A 16,469-nucleotide genomic window follows, 5' to 3' on the forward strand; every position below is an offset into this window, starting at 1 on the left:
GCAGGAATGACCATATTCAAACTGGTGACCTCCCAAATCCCACCCATCCTTTCACCTCTGTCTGAATACACTGATGTCCTCTAACTCATTTCCTGTCTTTTGTGGCCATAACACTACTTATCACAATTGTGTGCATATTTCCTTGGCTAACAGGAAGGTTCTTTTGTCTGGGCTGGTCTAGTAACAGATTTACAAGAGAGTTCATCATTTTTGTGATTGGTGTTTGGAACGCGTCAGATAGTTCATGATAAAAAGACTTTTGGGAGGTGGCAAAGTGGACATTCAAGAAAAGGGGGCGTGCATGTTCCCCAGGCCAGCTGCAGGTGCTTGCCGAACACTACAAAGCCAACACAACTGCAGATGTGCTTTTCTTAGTCTTTTGTCTCCACAAACGTTGCCCATGTGTTTCCCTGTGCCCTTCAAAGACATCAGAGTAGCGCGTCCTAGAAGTTGCTTTCTTTTGGAAGATTGGGAAGAGGTCCCTTGTCATGGCTTTCTCTCCTGGTAGTGTGCCTAGTGACCCAGAGGGCTGCTAGGAAAGCTTTCTGACCACTCTCGGCTGTCATCAGATTCATCTGCCCAGATGACATCTATTGGAAATTTGAAGCATGACCTACAAAGGTCAGTCGTTTGCAAGAGTCCCAGGAAAATAATCATGGAATTTTAAAGCTTGAAGTGTTTTTAAAAAATCATCTAATCAAACCTTCTCATTTGAAAGATTAAAAAAAAAAAAAACTAAAAAAACAAAAAATACAAAAAGTATGGGTAGCTTGTTTAAAGTCCTCAGCAAGAGCTGAAACCAGAACTCTGATCTTCTGGTCTCCTGGTCTCAGGACACAGGCCTTCTCTATGCCCTACTGAGGAAGCTGAGGTGAGGGCAAGGCTCAGGAACAGCTCAGCTTTCTGCCCTTCTTTGCTCTAAGTGAGAAGACATTTTCTGACCTCCTTGGCTTTGTACACTTGTCTTCTATAACAAACAATCCAGCACTGTCTACCTTTTTCCCATTGCCTTTTTTATTTTAAGTGTTAAAAAAGATGCAAAGATTTCAAAAGAGAATACAGAAGAATGTCAAGCCTCTACCCATCCCCAACTCCCACTTCCCCTCCCCTCTGACAGTGATTGAAACCAGTTTCTTCTGTGTCCTTCCAGAGGTATTCTGTGTGGAGACAACCACTGATGTACCCTTTAATATAATATTATTACATTGGAAATGTAAGGAAATAAAATAAATAGAAATACAAATAGAAGTATACCATCCATACTGTTCTTCACTTTGCTTCTTTCACTTAATTTATTTTGGGTATTATCTTCACATTAGTCCAAAAGATCTGCCTCCTTTTGTAATGGCTGCACAGAACATCATTGTATGGATGGATGTTCCATCATTTATTTAACCAATTCCCTGCTCATAGGCAGTAATGCTCACTGTTTTTAGCCAAGTACTGTCAAACCCTTATAGGTATTTCCTTGTATGGGGGTTGGAGTGTGGGGTTCTTGAATGGGGGATGAAATGGGGGAAGGAGGGCTTATAGCTGATAAAATAAACAAAGCTAAACTGCCTGAATTCGGGGGGACAGATTCGGGTAAGGTAAGAGGTTGGAGAGGAGCCAGTTCTTTGGCCATTGAATGGACAGTGCTCTATGACTGCTAAACTTGGTGAGATCCAAGACCTTTATTTATCTTGGTATTCTCCAAGAATAAACAGATACTTGATAAATGTGTGCTAAGCAGGTACAAATGCATGAATGCCCCTGCCCTGTCAATTAAAGTGGGGAGATATGCTCCTGTTGAAATGTTTGCTCTATTATGTATTCTGTCTGACAGCTGTTTCCTGCTTTAAAAATTGACGGGGAGGAGGGGAAATGTCAGCGTGCTTGGCTGGTGGGGAAGCAGCCACAGCAATGACATCTGTGTATCTCTGTGCACGAGTCTGGCTAGGCATAGCTCACTCCTCCCACCCACCCCACCTTCTGGCAGCAGTGGATACTTATGGCCTTGGGTTCACAGATTAAATTCAAGGCCTAGGCAAGGTCTGTGAGTTTTACACCACCATGGAAAGAATGTATTCAAAGAGAAGAGGTATTCTAAAATTAAATTTGAAAACCATTCTTGTGCCTCAAACTTTATTTTTTCAGGCCAGAAACCATGCTTTGATTGAGCTTTCTTAAGTATTAGCACAAAGCAAAGAAGTTTAGAGAAGAACTGTTTTTTGGTTGAGCAGGTGATTCTGTATAAGGAACACTTCTGAGCACCTGCTAGTTGCCAGTCCTTGTGTTAACAATCACAGTCATGCTTGTTATCTTATTTCATCTTTAACACCCTTGTGAAAAAAGGTATTATCCCCATTTTTCAGATGGGGAAACTAAGATTCTGGGAGTTAAGTGACTTGCCCAAGGCTGGAAGGGTTAATATACCAACTCAGACTTCTCCATTTTACTGCAACTGAAATGTCTGTCAGGGAGGGCAGGCTCAGAAAGAAAAATTATTATACTAATCCTTTTCAATAAATAAAACTCATCACTGACAGTTAATACCCAATTAGGAATTATTTAGAAAGAAATCATAAAAACTGAATTTAAGGTTTACAATGGCAAAACCCAAAACCACCCAATAGACTCCTGCATCCCTTCCTACTTTTGGAAAAAATTCTCAGTTTTGATAATATTGCATGTAAAATGGAGTAGGGGCATATGGGGGTGTGGCAGTCAGACTGTGTTTTAGGAATTTGATTTCATTTTGGTGATCTGGAATAGACCATGATCCATTCCTTTTTCCTCCACTGAGGAAAACTCCAGGTAATCACTTTACCTTTAGATGTTTCGGGAGAGGAGCACGGTACAGGGAGTGGAATGAAAGAAAATTAATTACCTAATATCAGGACATGGTTTAAATAAGGAAAGTGACCCTTATTGCCCAAGGAAGGATTTTGAGATTACACATGAGCAGTTGTTTTCCTAACCCCCTGGCCTCCAGAAATCATTGAAAAGCTACCTATTCCTCCCTTGTCGTCAGCTGTCTCAGCTCCCTTTGCTGTGTGTCTGGACAGCAGCAGCTGAAGCCTTCTAACTAAGCTCCTCCTAGGAAAGCCCAGGTTACTTCTCCCAGTTTACCTCTCATAGAGATGAGCGTGGATTTATGGGCAGAACAGGGAACTGATAAATGACATGCCTGCGAATAGGATGCTTTTACCTTCCCATACCCGGGCTTACCTAGACGGAAAACTTCCAACCACTGTTTCCACTATTAGGCAGGCAGGTCATACCTTGACACAGTTTTTGATCCTTCAGGATTTAGTGGAACACGAAATGTTAATTCATCATACCTCTTTATCAGATTGTTATTTATTTTAATGGTTCACTGAGTGACAGCCAGAGTTAACTAGTGAACTGTGAACATGAATGAAAAAGATGATTTCCAGAATCTCAAGTATACACGAGTGAGAGGAAGGAATTTGCATCCATCTCCTTTCAGAATTTTGGCTGTTTTCTGAGCACTCTGGTCTTGTTTTAAGGGTTACAGTGCCTGGGTGAATTTTCCTTCATTGGGACACCTTTAGAGTCTCCTTGGGATAACCTTCCGAAGAGGGGGCTCTCGCAGTTCAGATGTTAGCAGTGGATGTTTCCTGAAGGTGTTTCGCCTCTGGGCCCTGAAGTACTGTTCCAAGCCTCACAATTAGGCATTGGTTGGGGGTTAGGATGTCACCCAGGGAAGACTGACAGCAGGTGAGCTGGAGCAGATGGGATGGGGAAGGTGACAACGGAGCCTATTTTCATGCAGGTGTTCTCATGCAAAAGCACAAAGGAGCAGAGGGAACAGGTCGTGAAGAAAGCAGCAGAAATGATTTGTCATAGGGCTTGTTTTTTGTTTGTCTTCTATTTAATTCAGAGAGTAGGGGCATACTTGGGGGGCGTGGTATGTAACTGCTGAGGAAGGTTCTATCCAAAGGAGAGTGAGACTGTTCATTTATTTACTCATTTTCACACATTTATTGAGTGTCTACTATCTTCTGGGCACAGTACTAAGCATGAGGGATGCAAAGAATAGTGAATGCCACAGTCTCTGACCATAGAGAGGATACCATTTGGAGGGAAAGACGTAGGAGCAGCAAAGCCTCCATGACAGGGCTGGGTGAAAAGTGCTGTCAGAGATTTGCGAAGCTCCACACAGGAGCATCTGGGTGAACAAGGGAGAGCCTCCAAAGGCCTGGGATCCAGGTTTGACACCACCACTTACTGGCTTGTGTCGATCAGCAATGCCCCCTTCCCCTTCTCAACCGTAATCAGGAAATAATATGATGTCTCCCCTATGTGCTGTACAGAGTTATTGTGAGAGTCAAATACATGCTAAAGTACTCTAAAAATTCTTAAATTGCTACACATATGTAAAGAATCAATACTGTGAAGTTTTGTTCTGCTTCTCTCGTTCTGCTCTGTACCATAATGGATCAAGCACGTTATCATAACGATTAAAAGCACACAGTGTATTGTCAAACTGCATACGTGGATACTGGTTCCACCACTCACTAATCGTTTGATCTAGAGCCACTTATTGAATCTCTCCAAATCTCAGTACCTTCATCCATAAAATGGGGATAATGATAATCATAGTTCATAGAGTTGTCTTGGAGATTTAATGAATTGTCCAGGGAAACATAGTCTCTCGCTGAGCAGACAAGGGTTGAGAGAGGTCAAATCACAAAGTACAGCACAGCAATCATATTTTGACTGTTAGAGCAGATGGGATCGCATTTCCATAAACCTCATCTTGTGTTTGGAACCGCCAGTATGTGTGTATACAAGTGGAGGGTGGCAGCCCCTGTCTCTGTGTGCTCAGAAATCCCAAGCTTTCCACAAAGACTCTGCACAATAGAGGAGGAAGCGATTGAAATGATGAAAATACGGCTCAGACAGAGATGTGCCGAATGCTGTGCTTGGTGCTTTTGCAGCCGAGGCAGGGGCTGAGCCTTGACATTGCTCCTGGTGTGAAGGAATGCACCCTGGGAGGGGCGGGGCAGGGCTGGATGTCAGTGGAGGTGATGAGCCGCAGGTGTGTATCCTCACACCAAGAAGGTGGGGCTCAGTGAGTCCCTCCACGCCCTGCTTTTCTTCCGAGGAGCTGAAAGAGATGAATGAGGGGCCCGAGGAGATAGCTTCTTATGGTGGCTGACGTGGAGCTCCCAGGAAGACATAGAGCAGGATACTAATCCACCAGGAAAATCAGCAGCTGCTCAGATGCTCAGGGCCTTAAAAAAATAAAAAATGGACCCGGTGGAAATTGGGTCAGAAACCAAAAGCCCTCTTAGAAAGGGAATTGTACAGCTGAGCGTCTGTGATTTTTCTTTTTTTTTCCTTCAGGACTGATTGTTCTTTGTCCTCCTCCCTTACAGAAAATGAAGGAGTACCTGGAGGGCAGGAACCTCATCACCAAGCTACAAGCCAAGCATGACCTTCTCCAGAAAACCCTGGGAGAGAGTGAGTGTGGGCTCTGCTGGAGATTTGGCAGTGAGGGAAGGCCGAGCCCTGGGCCCAAGTGCTGAGCACACGCCTCCATCCTCAGTCTGGTTATATGAATGCATTGCTTTTCCTCGCTAGTTTGATGTGGAAGCACACGCCCCAAATGACCGCTTGAGTAATGCGGAAGGGCCAATGCTCAATGAAGCACTAATGTGCATCATCTATTTGTTTAAATGGAGTGTGCCTTCTCTCCACCCAGCCCCACTCCTGCACCTCCTCTGCCATTACTGGGGCCAAGGAGCTGGTGGGTTCTTTACTGTCCAGACACTTTGGGAAAACTCTCAGCTCCTCTTTCAGCGGGACCGAGGCTGAAGCAAGAAGGTGGGGAGCTGTGAGGTGAGCTACACAGCTGCTCTGAGGAGAAAAGAGGAGAGGATTCTCAAGGGCAGGGGTGATGGGCAGACTGCAGCTGTCTGTAGCTTCAAGGTGGGGCAGAGGTTTTCTTCTGCTTTGAAGGGTCCTGGTGCTAAGAGGCAGCCCTCTCCCTGCTTTGGCCAGGCTGAAGCTGTGGTGCTGAGTCGACTATCTGGTCTCATAAGATGATTTTAACCAGACCCTGGAAAGTAGCAAGGCAGAGGACCGGACTGGCACTCTGGACTTTCTCTCCTCAGCTGTCAAACAGAAGGCAGGGGTTGAAAGAGAAGCTTCCCTGGGGTTTTTGGCACCTTGCCCAGGTCTCCTGCCCAGCTCTCAGCATCCTATGATTAATGGGTTTCCCAAGTTGGGGACACCTCTGAAGGCCCTGCCCCTCCTCCCTGCCCCACTGATCTCCTCACTTAAAGATGGGGAGGGGGAGGCTACTGGTGTGCTAACACCAGTGAAAGGCAAAACCTGCACCCACAGAGGTCTAACATTCTCAAATAAATTCTTCAGACCAACTGCAGAATGTAGGGAGGTATACAGCACTCACTGGCTCAATGGCCCCAGAAATCAGAGCCTCCTACCCGCCCTTCTTACCCTGTTCTCCTGCCCTGAACGATTCCCCCAGATGATTAATTCTTTTATCTCTAATGTCTTTGATCTTGTGATTTTTAAGGCATTTTCTTTTATGTGAAGAAAGCCTGTTAAGTAACTTCTGTTGTCTTCCATCCGCAACACCCAGGGGACTCAGGCTGAACAGGTCTAGGCATTGAGATCCAAACTTTGCTTATAGAAAATCTTTGCTCTTGAGTTATCAGATTGCTCCGTGGGGAATCAGAGGAAGAAAAGCCCAGAACTATTTGAAGCAAGTTATAACTGTGATTTATTTTTGCCAGGATAATCTAAGCATGACCCATAAGTGAGATGGGGAACAGGGCGGGAGAGAGAGAGAGAGAGTGTGTGTGTGTGTGTGTGTCTGTGTGTGTGTGGGGGGGGGTTTGCAACACACAGACATGCACCAAGTGTGCTACTATGAAAGGGTGAAGGTTGGTGACCGTTCATCAGTGCTGCAAATTGCCTTCATCTAAAGATGACAAGTTCTAGCAATAATGAAAACTATAGGTCTTCCTGTGTGCAAGTCATCATGTTCCTGCCTTCTGTATGTTTTTGTCACTAACTCAAGAGCCCCTTGTTTCTTGCCACAGAGGGATAATTGATGTGTATGAATATTCCAGAATGGAAATGGGACAGATGTTAGAAATAATGGCTCTGAATAATATTTTTGCAGATGAAAGCTGAGCCTTTGGTAAAAGAGGCTGTTGGGGTGGGGGAGGTGTTGCTCAAGATGAGCTGAACTGTAATCAACAATTAGCAACCTTTAAAGGCAAGAAAAAGCCCTGCCCTTCCCCCCTCCCCCCCACCTCGGTCCTTGGAGTCGCCTTTCCAGGAAACTGGATGAGGAGCTTGGGAGCCAATCTCTCCTTCCCCAGTTCAGCGCCTGCTTACCCTTTCCCTGGTTTATCTAATACGGTCTAATACAGAACAAGCTGGGTTAACTGTGGACCCAAAAAAAGCAACACAGATTACATAATGGCCCAAGTGCACATGCATGTGTATTTTTAAAAAACATAAGAATACTTCAGATGAGCGTTAAGATTTTCAATTCCATTTTTTAAGACTGTGTATGATCCATCCAGCCTAGTATTAGGGCCCACTGTTGGGTTGAGAACCACAGTCTAAAAGCAGTAGCAGCATTTTAAATATTTTTCCCTTGTCATTTCAGCCCAGTGTAATGGGAGTGAGAATTTAGTATGAATCTAAAACGAGAATTTCAATGTATGCTTCCTCCTCTCCCCAAATAACTATTCCTTCCTTCTTCCCCTTCCACCCTCAGCTGTGTGTGTGTGTGTGTGTGTGTGTGTGTGTGTGTGTGTGTTCACAGCCTGAGGGCAAGCAGGTTCATCCCTCCCTCCCTACCACACACACACCCAGCACACATAGACGAGAAGCTGAATTTCATCTCTGGGAAAGCTTCTAATAATTTGTTCTCTAAGATATGCTCTGCCTTTTGCCATTTTCCCCCCGCATCCACCAATTTTCCCACTGGGAAGCAGAGTTGGCAATCCTAAGGTTTCAGGATACCAGCAGCCCTGGGCTAGGAACAAGCAACAGAAACGAGGCCCAGAAAGAGGCCCTGGGTGCTCTCTTCTTTTTTGCCTGGAAGGCTAGGCACACGTGATCCTCGTGGCTCCCTGGGGAGCCGGGCAGACACAGTCATTCCTGGGAGCAAGTCTCCCCCTTTCACCCTGTCTGCTTCAACATGTGCTTTTTGCCTTTGTCTTTCCAACAGGTCAGCGGACAGACTGCAGTCTGGCCAGGTAGGTGTGGCCTGAGACAGCCCTGGGAAGGGATGAAGAGAGGCCGGAGGGGTAGAGCCATCCCAACCTGGGAAAGAGCCAAGGAGTTGAGTTGTAGAGGTGTTGGATGACTTTGCAAAGGAGTAGCCTAGGGCAGGGGTGGCTTCCATCCCTTTACCTTGCTGACCCCATCTGGCCTCAAATGGAAACGGGATTTGCTGAGCAGAATTAAGTGAAGAGAGTTACTGTTTGCCGAAATAGTCCCAGAGACCCCCCCAAAACCACTGCATTGCACGGAAAAGAAATGTTCGACGCTGGAGGATCCTGGTAACCTAACCTTAGCTTTTAGACTTCAACATGTGGGTTTTGGGAAGTCTCTGACCTAGGGAACGAGGATCAGAAGATAGCATTTGACCTGAAATTTTTTTTATACGTGGAAAAGATGACAGCCTCTAATTAGCGAGTGTCGCTGGATAATGAAATATTACATTGCATTGCTTGCCAACAGCATTGGTAGACATCCTCGCCTGATGTACAAGTATGCAGCCCTCCCAATCTTTCCCCACCTTCCCCGCCCTCCCCCACCCCAGCCAAATATTTTCCCTCTCAGTCATGGAGCTGCTATGAGAAAACTCGTGAGTGAGTCGGAGAGCAAGGCATTCATTCAGCCGACAGGTCTCAGATGCCTAAAAATGTGCTGATTTAACTGGGGAAAGAGCTTTAATGGGCCAGACTCCTTAGAGACCCTGCGTTAGCCCATTATATAAACCACTTATATCTGGCGACACACACAGAGTCATGAGGCCATTTACAATTATAGGCTCATTACTTAAAAATAGCTTCATTTGGCTTTCATTGTTTTGTCATTGCGGATCACAATAAAGATCCCATTAACATACTAGTCTTGTTGACTGGAGGGAACCAGGATAATGGAATTCTGTAGAATGTATCTTCCTTGGTGCTAAAGTCTTAGTGTAAGTTCACCTAAAGTGCCATAACTGCAGAAGACTCTATGGGAGTGAAAAGAGCTGAGCTGAATTCCCTTATGCTGTGTTATTCACTGTGTGACCTTGGGCTGCTCTTTTCCCCTCTCTGAACTCCAGTTTCCTCATCCATAAGACAAGATAGAGAGGGACTTCCCTGGCAGTCCAGTGGTTAAGACTCCATGCTTCCACTGGAGGGGGCATGGGTTCAGTCGCTGTGAGGGGAACTAAGATCCCACAAGCTGTGCAACGTGGCCAAAAAAAAGACAAGACAGAGCAATCACCTAGATCCAAGGAGCTCTAGGATTCCAAAGAGGTCCTTAAGAACAGCCTAGTGGAAGTGGCAGATGGTGCCCAGCAGCTGGGCTCTGGTCCCTACCTCCTACCCTCACTCAAAGAGACATCACTGCTCTCCTTGCTTGGGTATTGTTGTCTGAGTCAGATTCCCTTGGAGAAAAGGCTTCCAAAGCTAAACACAGCTTGAAAAGCATTGACCTATGGAATCGCCAAGGTTCCTTCCAGTCTGGACACTCTACTGTCTAAATTCCGGGAAAATCACTCCTTATCTTTTCCCTAAGGATTTATTTCCAAGAGAAAGAAAACCATAGCTTCCTTTGGTGTTTACTAGTGTCTCCTTGCAAATGGAGAAATCTTCCTGTTGTCTGACCTATATATATTTTACTGCAAATTGAACAAATTCCCTCCTATTCTACTTTTGAATGGTGGCAGACATTAAAACCAGAGACCTCTAAGATTTTGTGAAAAGCGCTTTATTGGGCTTCATTTGGAAGGTAACTTATCAAGTCTCTTAGCCACTTCTGGGACTGAGCTGATTAATGTGGCTTGTTTCATTAAGTACCTCACAGATTGTTTTTAATCTCATTTTCTCTTTTCCCTCCCTGTTGCCGGATTCAACCACAGGCGTAGCTCAACTGTGAGGAAACAGGTAAGGGCCCAGCAAGAGGCACGCTTGTCTGGCGTGAAATGGTTAGATCCCAGATATTTATGGAACTCCAGTGTGGATGGGACAGACACTTTTCTGACTTTATGCTTACATTTGGAATGTACCATTTAGTCATAGTATGTTTAATATTACGGCAACTTCATCAATTTAGCAAGGGGAGCAGGGACTCGTTCCTCTCCTCTCTAGTCGTTTATGCTCTTACATACTAGAGGTCTGGTTTGACTGTGGCAGACTGTGGCAGACTTTGCCAGAACTATCTTCGGTGCCACTTCTCTAGGAGACCGTGAAAGAGGCCTCACACTTCGTACATGGGTACCAGTATGACAGTAACTCACAGCATCTAATCACCTAGACCAAGTTTGCAGGTTTTTGTTTGTTTGTTTCTGGTGGCATGGTCATCTTAGATGTATTTCTAAGACATACTGAAAATGTAAAGATAAGTCTGGTCTAGGAATGATAAGCAAGAGACGTTGAGCTCTGCAATTATGTGCATTGTCTTCAGAGTTGTATTAAAATCTGACACTGAGCTGTAAGCAGCTAGCTCTCATGACCCACCTTAGGAGGGATCTTAGCTCGGCATGGGCAGTCCACATCAGTGGATAATCTAAACAGCACTTGTGCTTGTTTAAAAAAAATTAATTGACATGGTTTTTTTTCTTTTTTTTTTTTGCAGTTGCAAATTGGACTTCCTAATTATACTTTTTGGCAAATACTAAAATGGTTTTGTATCCCCTAAGCTCGTACCAGCTATGCAGCAGGCAGTTAGCAGAGAGGGGGTGGAGAGAGCTCAGAAATGTCTTTGTGTCTACTCAGGGGAAAGCTGATCCAGGCTTTAAAAAATCATTTTGGGTAATTCACAGTGGCTGTAGCCACAGGGAGTTAATGGAATGTAGAGGGCACATGGTTTCTGCGATGGTGGTAGCCCCTGCAGGGTCTTCAGCTGATCTCAGTGCTTCAGCTGGCTGGGCAGTCCAGCTGGGGAAGTTGATAACATAGCCCGCACTTGTCTTAGCTTTGCTGTCACTAATTTTTTTCCCTTCTCTATTTTGGATCTTCGTTTAATGAGAACACCATCAGATGCAATTACACATTTTTTAAATTATAAAGATGTCATTGCAGTTCTCTTTCCTCTTATTCCTCTTCTTTCTTTCTGCTTCCCCTTTCTTTCATAATTTCAGTTAAAACTAGAGAGGAATGGAATGCCTCCCCGGGATCATTTATTACATTTAAAATTAATAGGTGGATATCTTAAAGAGGGAGCAAGGTTTTTTATCCCCCCCCTTCGAAAATAAGAACAGGATTGACCTTGAAGTTTGTTCCTTTCAGTTCCTGGACTGAAATTGAGCCCCCTACATATAGATGGAGCCTGGGTGTGACCACTCTGGCTGCAGGCGTGCCAAAGGCCACGGTTTGGCAGGTGATATGTGTTCCTGGTTGGGCTCATAATCAGAAAATAACTGCACCCATCTGGTTTTCATCCTGCTGTGCCTAGGCAGTTGCAGGCAAAGCATATTTGCCAGGTGCTAGATTTGTGTAAGAGTTCCAGCATGCACCAGAAACCCCAATCAAGTAAAGACCTTGTTTTCATTCACTTTTTTTCCAGCAGCTCAAATCTAGTGGTGGATCAGTGAAGAGTTTTTCTAAGATAGTCAGAAAGGTAAATAGTGAGTAATTTGGAAGAGGAATAATCATGTATACATAACCAGAAAATAAAATTTGTTTGGTTGTTTATGGCAAATCAGCCAAACAAGAGGAAGAACTGTGTAACTTTTGCTTTTGAGTCTACCCAATGCGTTCCAATCATTTTTGACCCTAGCAAAGCCTAGGTTCAGACCATCTGACTTTTCTTCAAAAAGAGATGCCTCAACTGCTGCTTCCAAGCATTCCCTCCTCCCGTGAAGCCCAGAATTTTCTCATTCCTATTACTTCCATATCTTCTTTGCTGGCCCATCTTTCTCTGTTCCTCGAAATGTAAGCATTTCCCCAAGACTTGGTCCTCTTTTGACTTCCTTCCATATTCTTTCCCTTGTCACTTGTGTTGCCTTGGATGATTCTGTCTCTTTTCTCTCCTTCCCGAAGCGTCCACTTGTTCTGTAACGTTGTCGTTCTCAGTCTTTGGATCTAACTCCTAACTGATGGGCAGGACGTTGATGCTCAAGAGTTGTGGTGGCACCTCCTACCCTCAGCATCCATCTCCTCACCTTCCCACCACATTTTCAGTTCCTTAGCACCTCCCCTTACTTCTCGACTCTTATGGAGACCCTCTATTCTTCACAATCCCTGAAGCCCCACATCTTATCTTTGATGCCTCTTTTTTCCTTATTACCCACATCTAATCAGGGGTCAAGACTTGTATTTTCTCCCTGGTGAAAACGTAAACCTAACAAATGTAACAAAGATCAGTACCTGGCAAAAATCCTAACTCTCTCAAGTGTGAGAAATTATGCCAAACAATGGCATATTTAGACATTATCTAGCCACCTTCTTGATTGCTTTCTGCTGCAAATCACTGGACCCCTGCTTTACTATCTCTTCCAAGTTATGTTTGCTACTTTTCTCCCTCCACTTTTGGTTTAAAGTTCCTTTAATCTGATTGAATGGGGATTTGACCCGATCGTCCTTCAAGGGCCCTTCCAACCCTGGGGTTAAATGACCAAAAATATTATGAACAAAAGAATTAAACTGACATGGATTCTAACACTGGAGGAGAGAAGGAGAGAGGAAGAAAGGGAGAGACAGGCACTGAATAAGAACACACATAGACACTGCTCAGTCAGTTGTATGCACGATCTATGGTGAAGTGAGGGTCTTCACCAGGGCACGTCCTGGGGAAATGGATTCACTCGGAACTCAGAAACATTACAAGGAAAGAGTCAGAGCCCTCATGACTTTTTGTCCTTGCAATGTCCTTTGTCCTTTGTTTTCACGGGACTCTGACTTAAGCTCCCCTGGAGCAGTGGGGACTAGGAAAATACTCCTCTGCAGTAGGACAGGTCATCTCTGGCCCACTCTTGTCTGCCACAAATTATCCTCTGGGCTACTTCTGGTAACCATAGACATGCAGGTTAATGTCTTTGATGCTTTGCTTCCTGCAACCCTGCATGCTTCCCTTTAGCTATCATTGATATTCCTTTTACCACAAGTTGAGGCAGAATTTTGCACTCACGTAACTTATTGAAACCATAACCTGTGAGCTTCCCAACCTCCCTTCTTCTGGGTCTTAGGACCAGAAAAACTTTACAAACCCTCATATCACTGTCCTCATTATCACTGCTACTACTGTTTGTAAATGAAAAGTATAATAACAATGTTTGTAAACATAAAAAGACCTCCAAAAAATTAAGTTTGGGTCTTTTTTTTAATAGTGGAACCTAGTTTCTTCATTAACGTAAGGAAGAGCTGAAAAAGATTCTTCCTCTGAGACCAGCCTAGGCTGACTGGTAGAATTTACTGATGGCAACAAGAAGGCAGACACTGGCTACTGAAGCTGGAGAGCTGGAGGAAGCAGATGGGTCTGGGGGTCATGAGACGGGCATTTGGGTCTCTGAGACCCTCCTGACTCCAGCTGCACTTTGGTAACAATACGTCCTCTGGCAGCATCCTGGCTTCCCAGCAAGCTCAGGAGCTGGAGGCCGTGCCAGCTCTTCTCTCAGCCTGGCATCTTCATGAGACCCAGCTGCTTCCCTATTAGTGGCCAAACCCCCAGCTACAGTTGAAAATTTAGAGCCGGGGGAGAGGCACAAACAAACCTGTGAAATGGGCAGAAGCCACAGGACCCATCCTACTGGAGAGCCCAGTCTCTGTCCTGAACATCTAAAGCCCTTTCTAACTAGGACTAAGGTCACTCTGCCTGGTCCCTTCCTTCCCTGTAACTGAGTGATTGTGCATTTAGATGCACTAGAAAACCCTACTGGTTTTCAGTAATATTTGGTATTCACACCTGACTATGTTTGCCAAGCTCCTAGGACGCAGTATGGGTGGTAGTGAGATGCTCAGTCTCAGGGGGAGACTGCCTGGGTTTGAATCCTGGCTCTTCTGCTTAGCAGCTGTGTCACCGTAAGCAGCTATTTCACCTTGCTAAGCCTTCATTTCCTCATTTGTCAAATGAGGATAATAATAATACACATCCCATAGGGTTGCTACCAGGACCAATCCATCTAAAGCACTTAATATATGACCCAACACCTCTATAAATTCTTTTGTAAATGGTAAGCACTGTGTTCATGTGCCAATAGGAAATATTACTCTCCTCACCACCAATCCCCCTCCCCAGTTAGTACATACCAAATTAAGGCCAAAAGAAGTTAAATAAATGGCAGGATTGTAGAGCAAAAATGGCAGAGCAAAGATTGATATCTGGGAGGCCTGCTGCTTAAGTTAGTACCAATTAGTTTCCACTATTTCCAAGAGTTAGGTTTTTTTCTTTCTTGCCTTTTATGCCAAACAAACCCCCTCTCTGATGCTCCCATTGATTCATTCTGCTACCTTCCACTGATATTAATTGAGCACCTGCTATGTGAGAGCATCATGGCCAGAGCTGGACACCAAGAATTAACATAGGATCTGCCCTGTGGAACTCGAGCTACAATGGTGACGAATGCAAACAAATATTCATATCCACACAATTAAGTCACAGTCAGGCTGTGAAGGCCAAGTACAAGGTGCTGAGACCCCATAGACAGGGGCTCTGATCTCATCTGGGGAGTCTGGGAAAGCATCCCTGGGGGTGGGGGTCCAGGGTGAGGGGAGCATTCCAGCAGCTCACGCGAAGCCATGAGCAAAGGAGGACTTACTGAGGAGCAGAAGGAGACAAAACTGGAGGCTAAGACAGAACCCCAGACACGCAAGGCTGCGCACAGAAAGTAACGAGGAGTCCTTGAAAGAGTTTAGCCTAGAGAGTAAACGATGGAATGTGCGCTTTTAAAGATCACCTAACCAATATGAGGGAAGAAAAACTGGTTTGGAGGATGACAGGGATGGGAATGGAGATACTGGTGGATTGGACTGGGTTGGTGGCAGTAGAGATGGAGAGAAATAAATGGATTTAGGAGGCAAACTTGACAGAATACATGTATGTATTGATTGATTGTATGGCTGCGGGGGGGGGGAGCGTTGGATAAAAATGATCAGTTTCATATAGGACACGCTGAATTTAAGACATCGGTATGAGGCGTTCCAAGTAGATGGTTGTGCACGTGCTTTGGAGCGTGGAGGCCAGGCTGGATGCTTCTTGTGGACCAGCCACTGATCCAGCTGAGACAAGTTCCACGTGGTTTTGGCTCATTTCCTCTGACCCTGGGCTATCTCTCTTTGAAGATTCTAATGTTGTGTTTCTTTGGCTTTTTAGGATTCCAGCCAGGCAATTCCTTTGGTGGTAGAAAGCTGTATCCGGTTTATCAGCAGACACGGTAAGCAGGATTACAGCCTTGCCCATATTTGTGCAAGAACTGGGAAGAACTTCCAGGAATTCTTTATAGAGTAAGAATAGAGATTGACTTCCCATCCTGACATTCTCCAAAGAGGAATAAAATCTTACTTGTTCACATAATGTTTGCTACCTCAGAATGGCCACACCTAGACATTGAGAGAAAAATATCATGTATTTTTGACCCCCAGGTGCCTGAGCCACTATACACTCCCTTTTCTAGCTTAGAGTGAGTTTTGTTTGTTTGTTTTTTGCGGTGCGCGGGCCTCTTACTGTTGTGGCCTCTCCCTTTGCGGAGCACAGGCTCCAGACGCGCAGGCTCAGCAGCCATGGCTCACAGGCCCAGCCACTCTGCGGAATGTGGGATCTTCCGGAACTGGGGCACGAACCCATGTCCCCTGCATCAGCAGGCGAACTCTCAACCACTGCACCACCAGGGAAGCCCATAGAGTGAGTTTTAAATTATAGCTGTTATGTGAGTAAGTCTAGCTGGTCCGATGTGGTGACGCTAGTTTCACCATTACTCACCGTCTTTGCCCATGTTGGTATCTCCCACTGCATAGCCTGGACCTTTGTGTCACGTTGGCTTTCTGCAGCAGACTGCTTTGAAAACAAGCTCCTTTTACAATATTGCATTGACTCCTGGTAATATTCAGTTTTTGTTCTGGTTTGGTCTCACTGTTTAGGACATCTCCAGAGCTCAGTTAGTAACTACTCTTAAGGTTGTAGCCAACATTTGAGAGTCTGGCAGGGCTGGCTCCTTCTCAACCTAAGTCACGCTGTCTTCTTCTTGGATGACGCCGAAATCTCATAAATCCATTCCTTACCAGCTCCTAGGCTGGTTGGACAGAATTTAGGGAAAGAGG

At 45.0% G+C, this 16,469-nt stretch overlaps 1 protein-coding gene across 3 annotated transcripts in view; it reads left to right on the forward strand.

Annotated features, from left to right (window-relative positions):
- Nucleotides 1-16,469, forward strand: part of SRGAP2 (SLIT-ROBO Rho GTPase activating protein 2) — a 235,076-nt gene that overhangs the window by 184,072 nt on the left and 34,535 nt on the right. For all 3 annotated transcript variants that reach the window (XM_007470702.1, XM_007470700.1, XM_007470701.1), the window contains exons 10-13: nucleotides 5,388-5,472; nucleotides 8,225-8,252; nucleotides 10,136-10,160; nucleotides 15,526-15,586. In XM_007470702.1, coding sequence (XP_007470764.1) covers nucleotides 5,388-5,472; nucleotides 8,225-8,252; nucleotides 10,136-10,160; nucleotides 15,526-15,586 — 199 coding nt within the window. The remainder of the gene's footprint in view (nucleotides 1-5,387; nucleotides 5,473-8,224; nucleotides 8,253-10,135; nucleotides 10,161-15,525; nucleotides 15,587-16,469) is intronic.

Source organism: Lipotes vexillifer, unplaced genomic scaffold (genome assembly GCF_000442215.2).
Source record: "Lipotes vexillifer unplaced genomic scaffold, Lipotes_vexillifer_v1.1 scaffold1122, whole genome shotgun sequence".
In the NCBI taxonomy this organism is placed as follows: domain Eukaryota; kingdom Metazoa; phylum Chordata; class Mammalia; order Artiodactyla; family Lipotidae; genus Lipotes; species Lipotes vexillifer.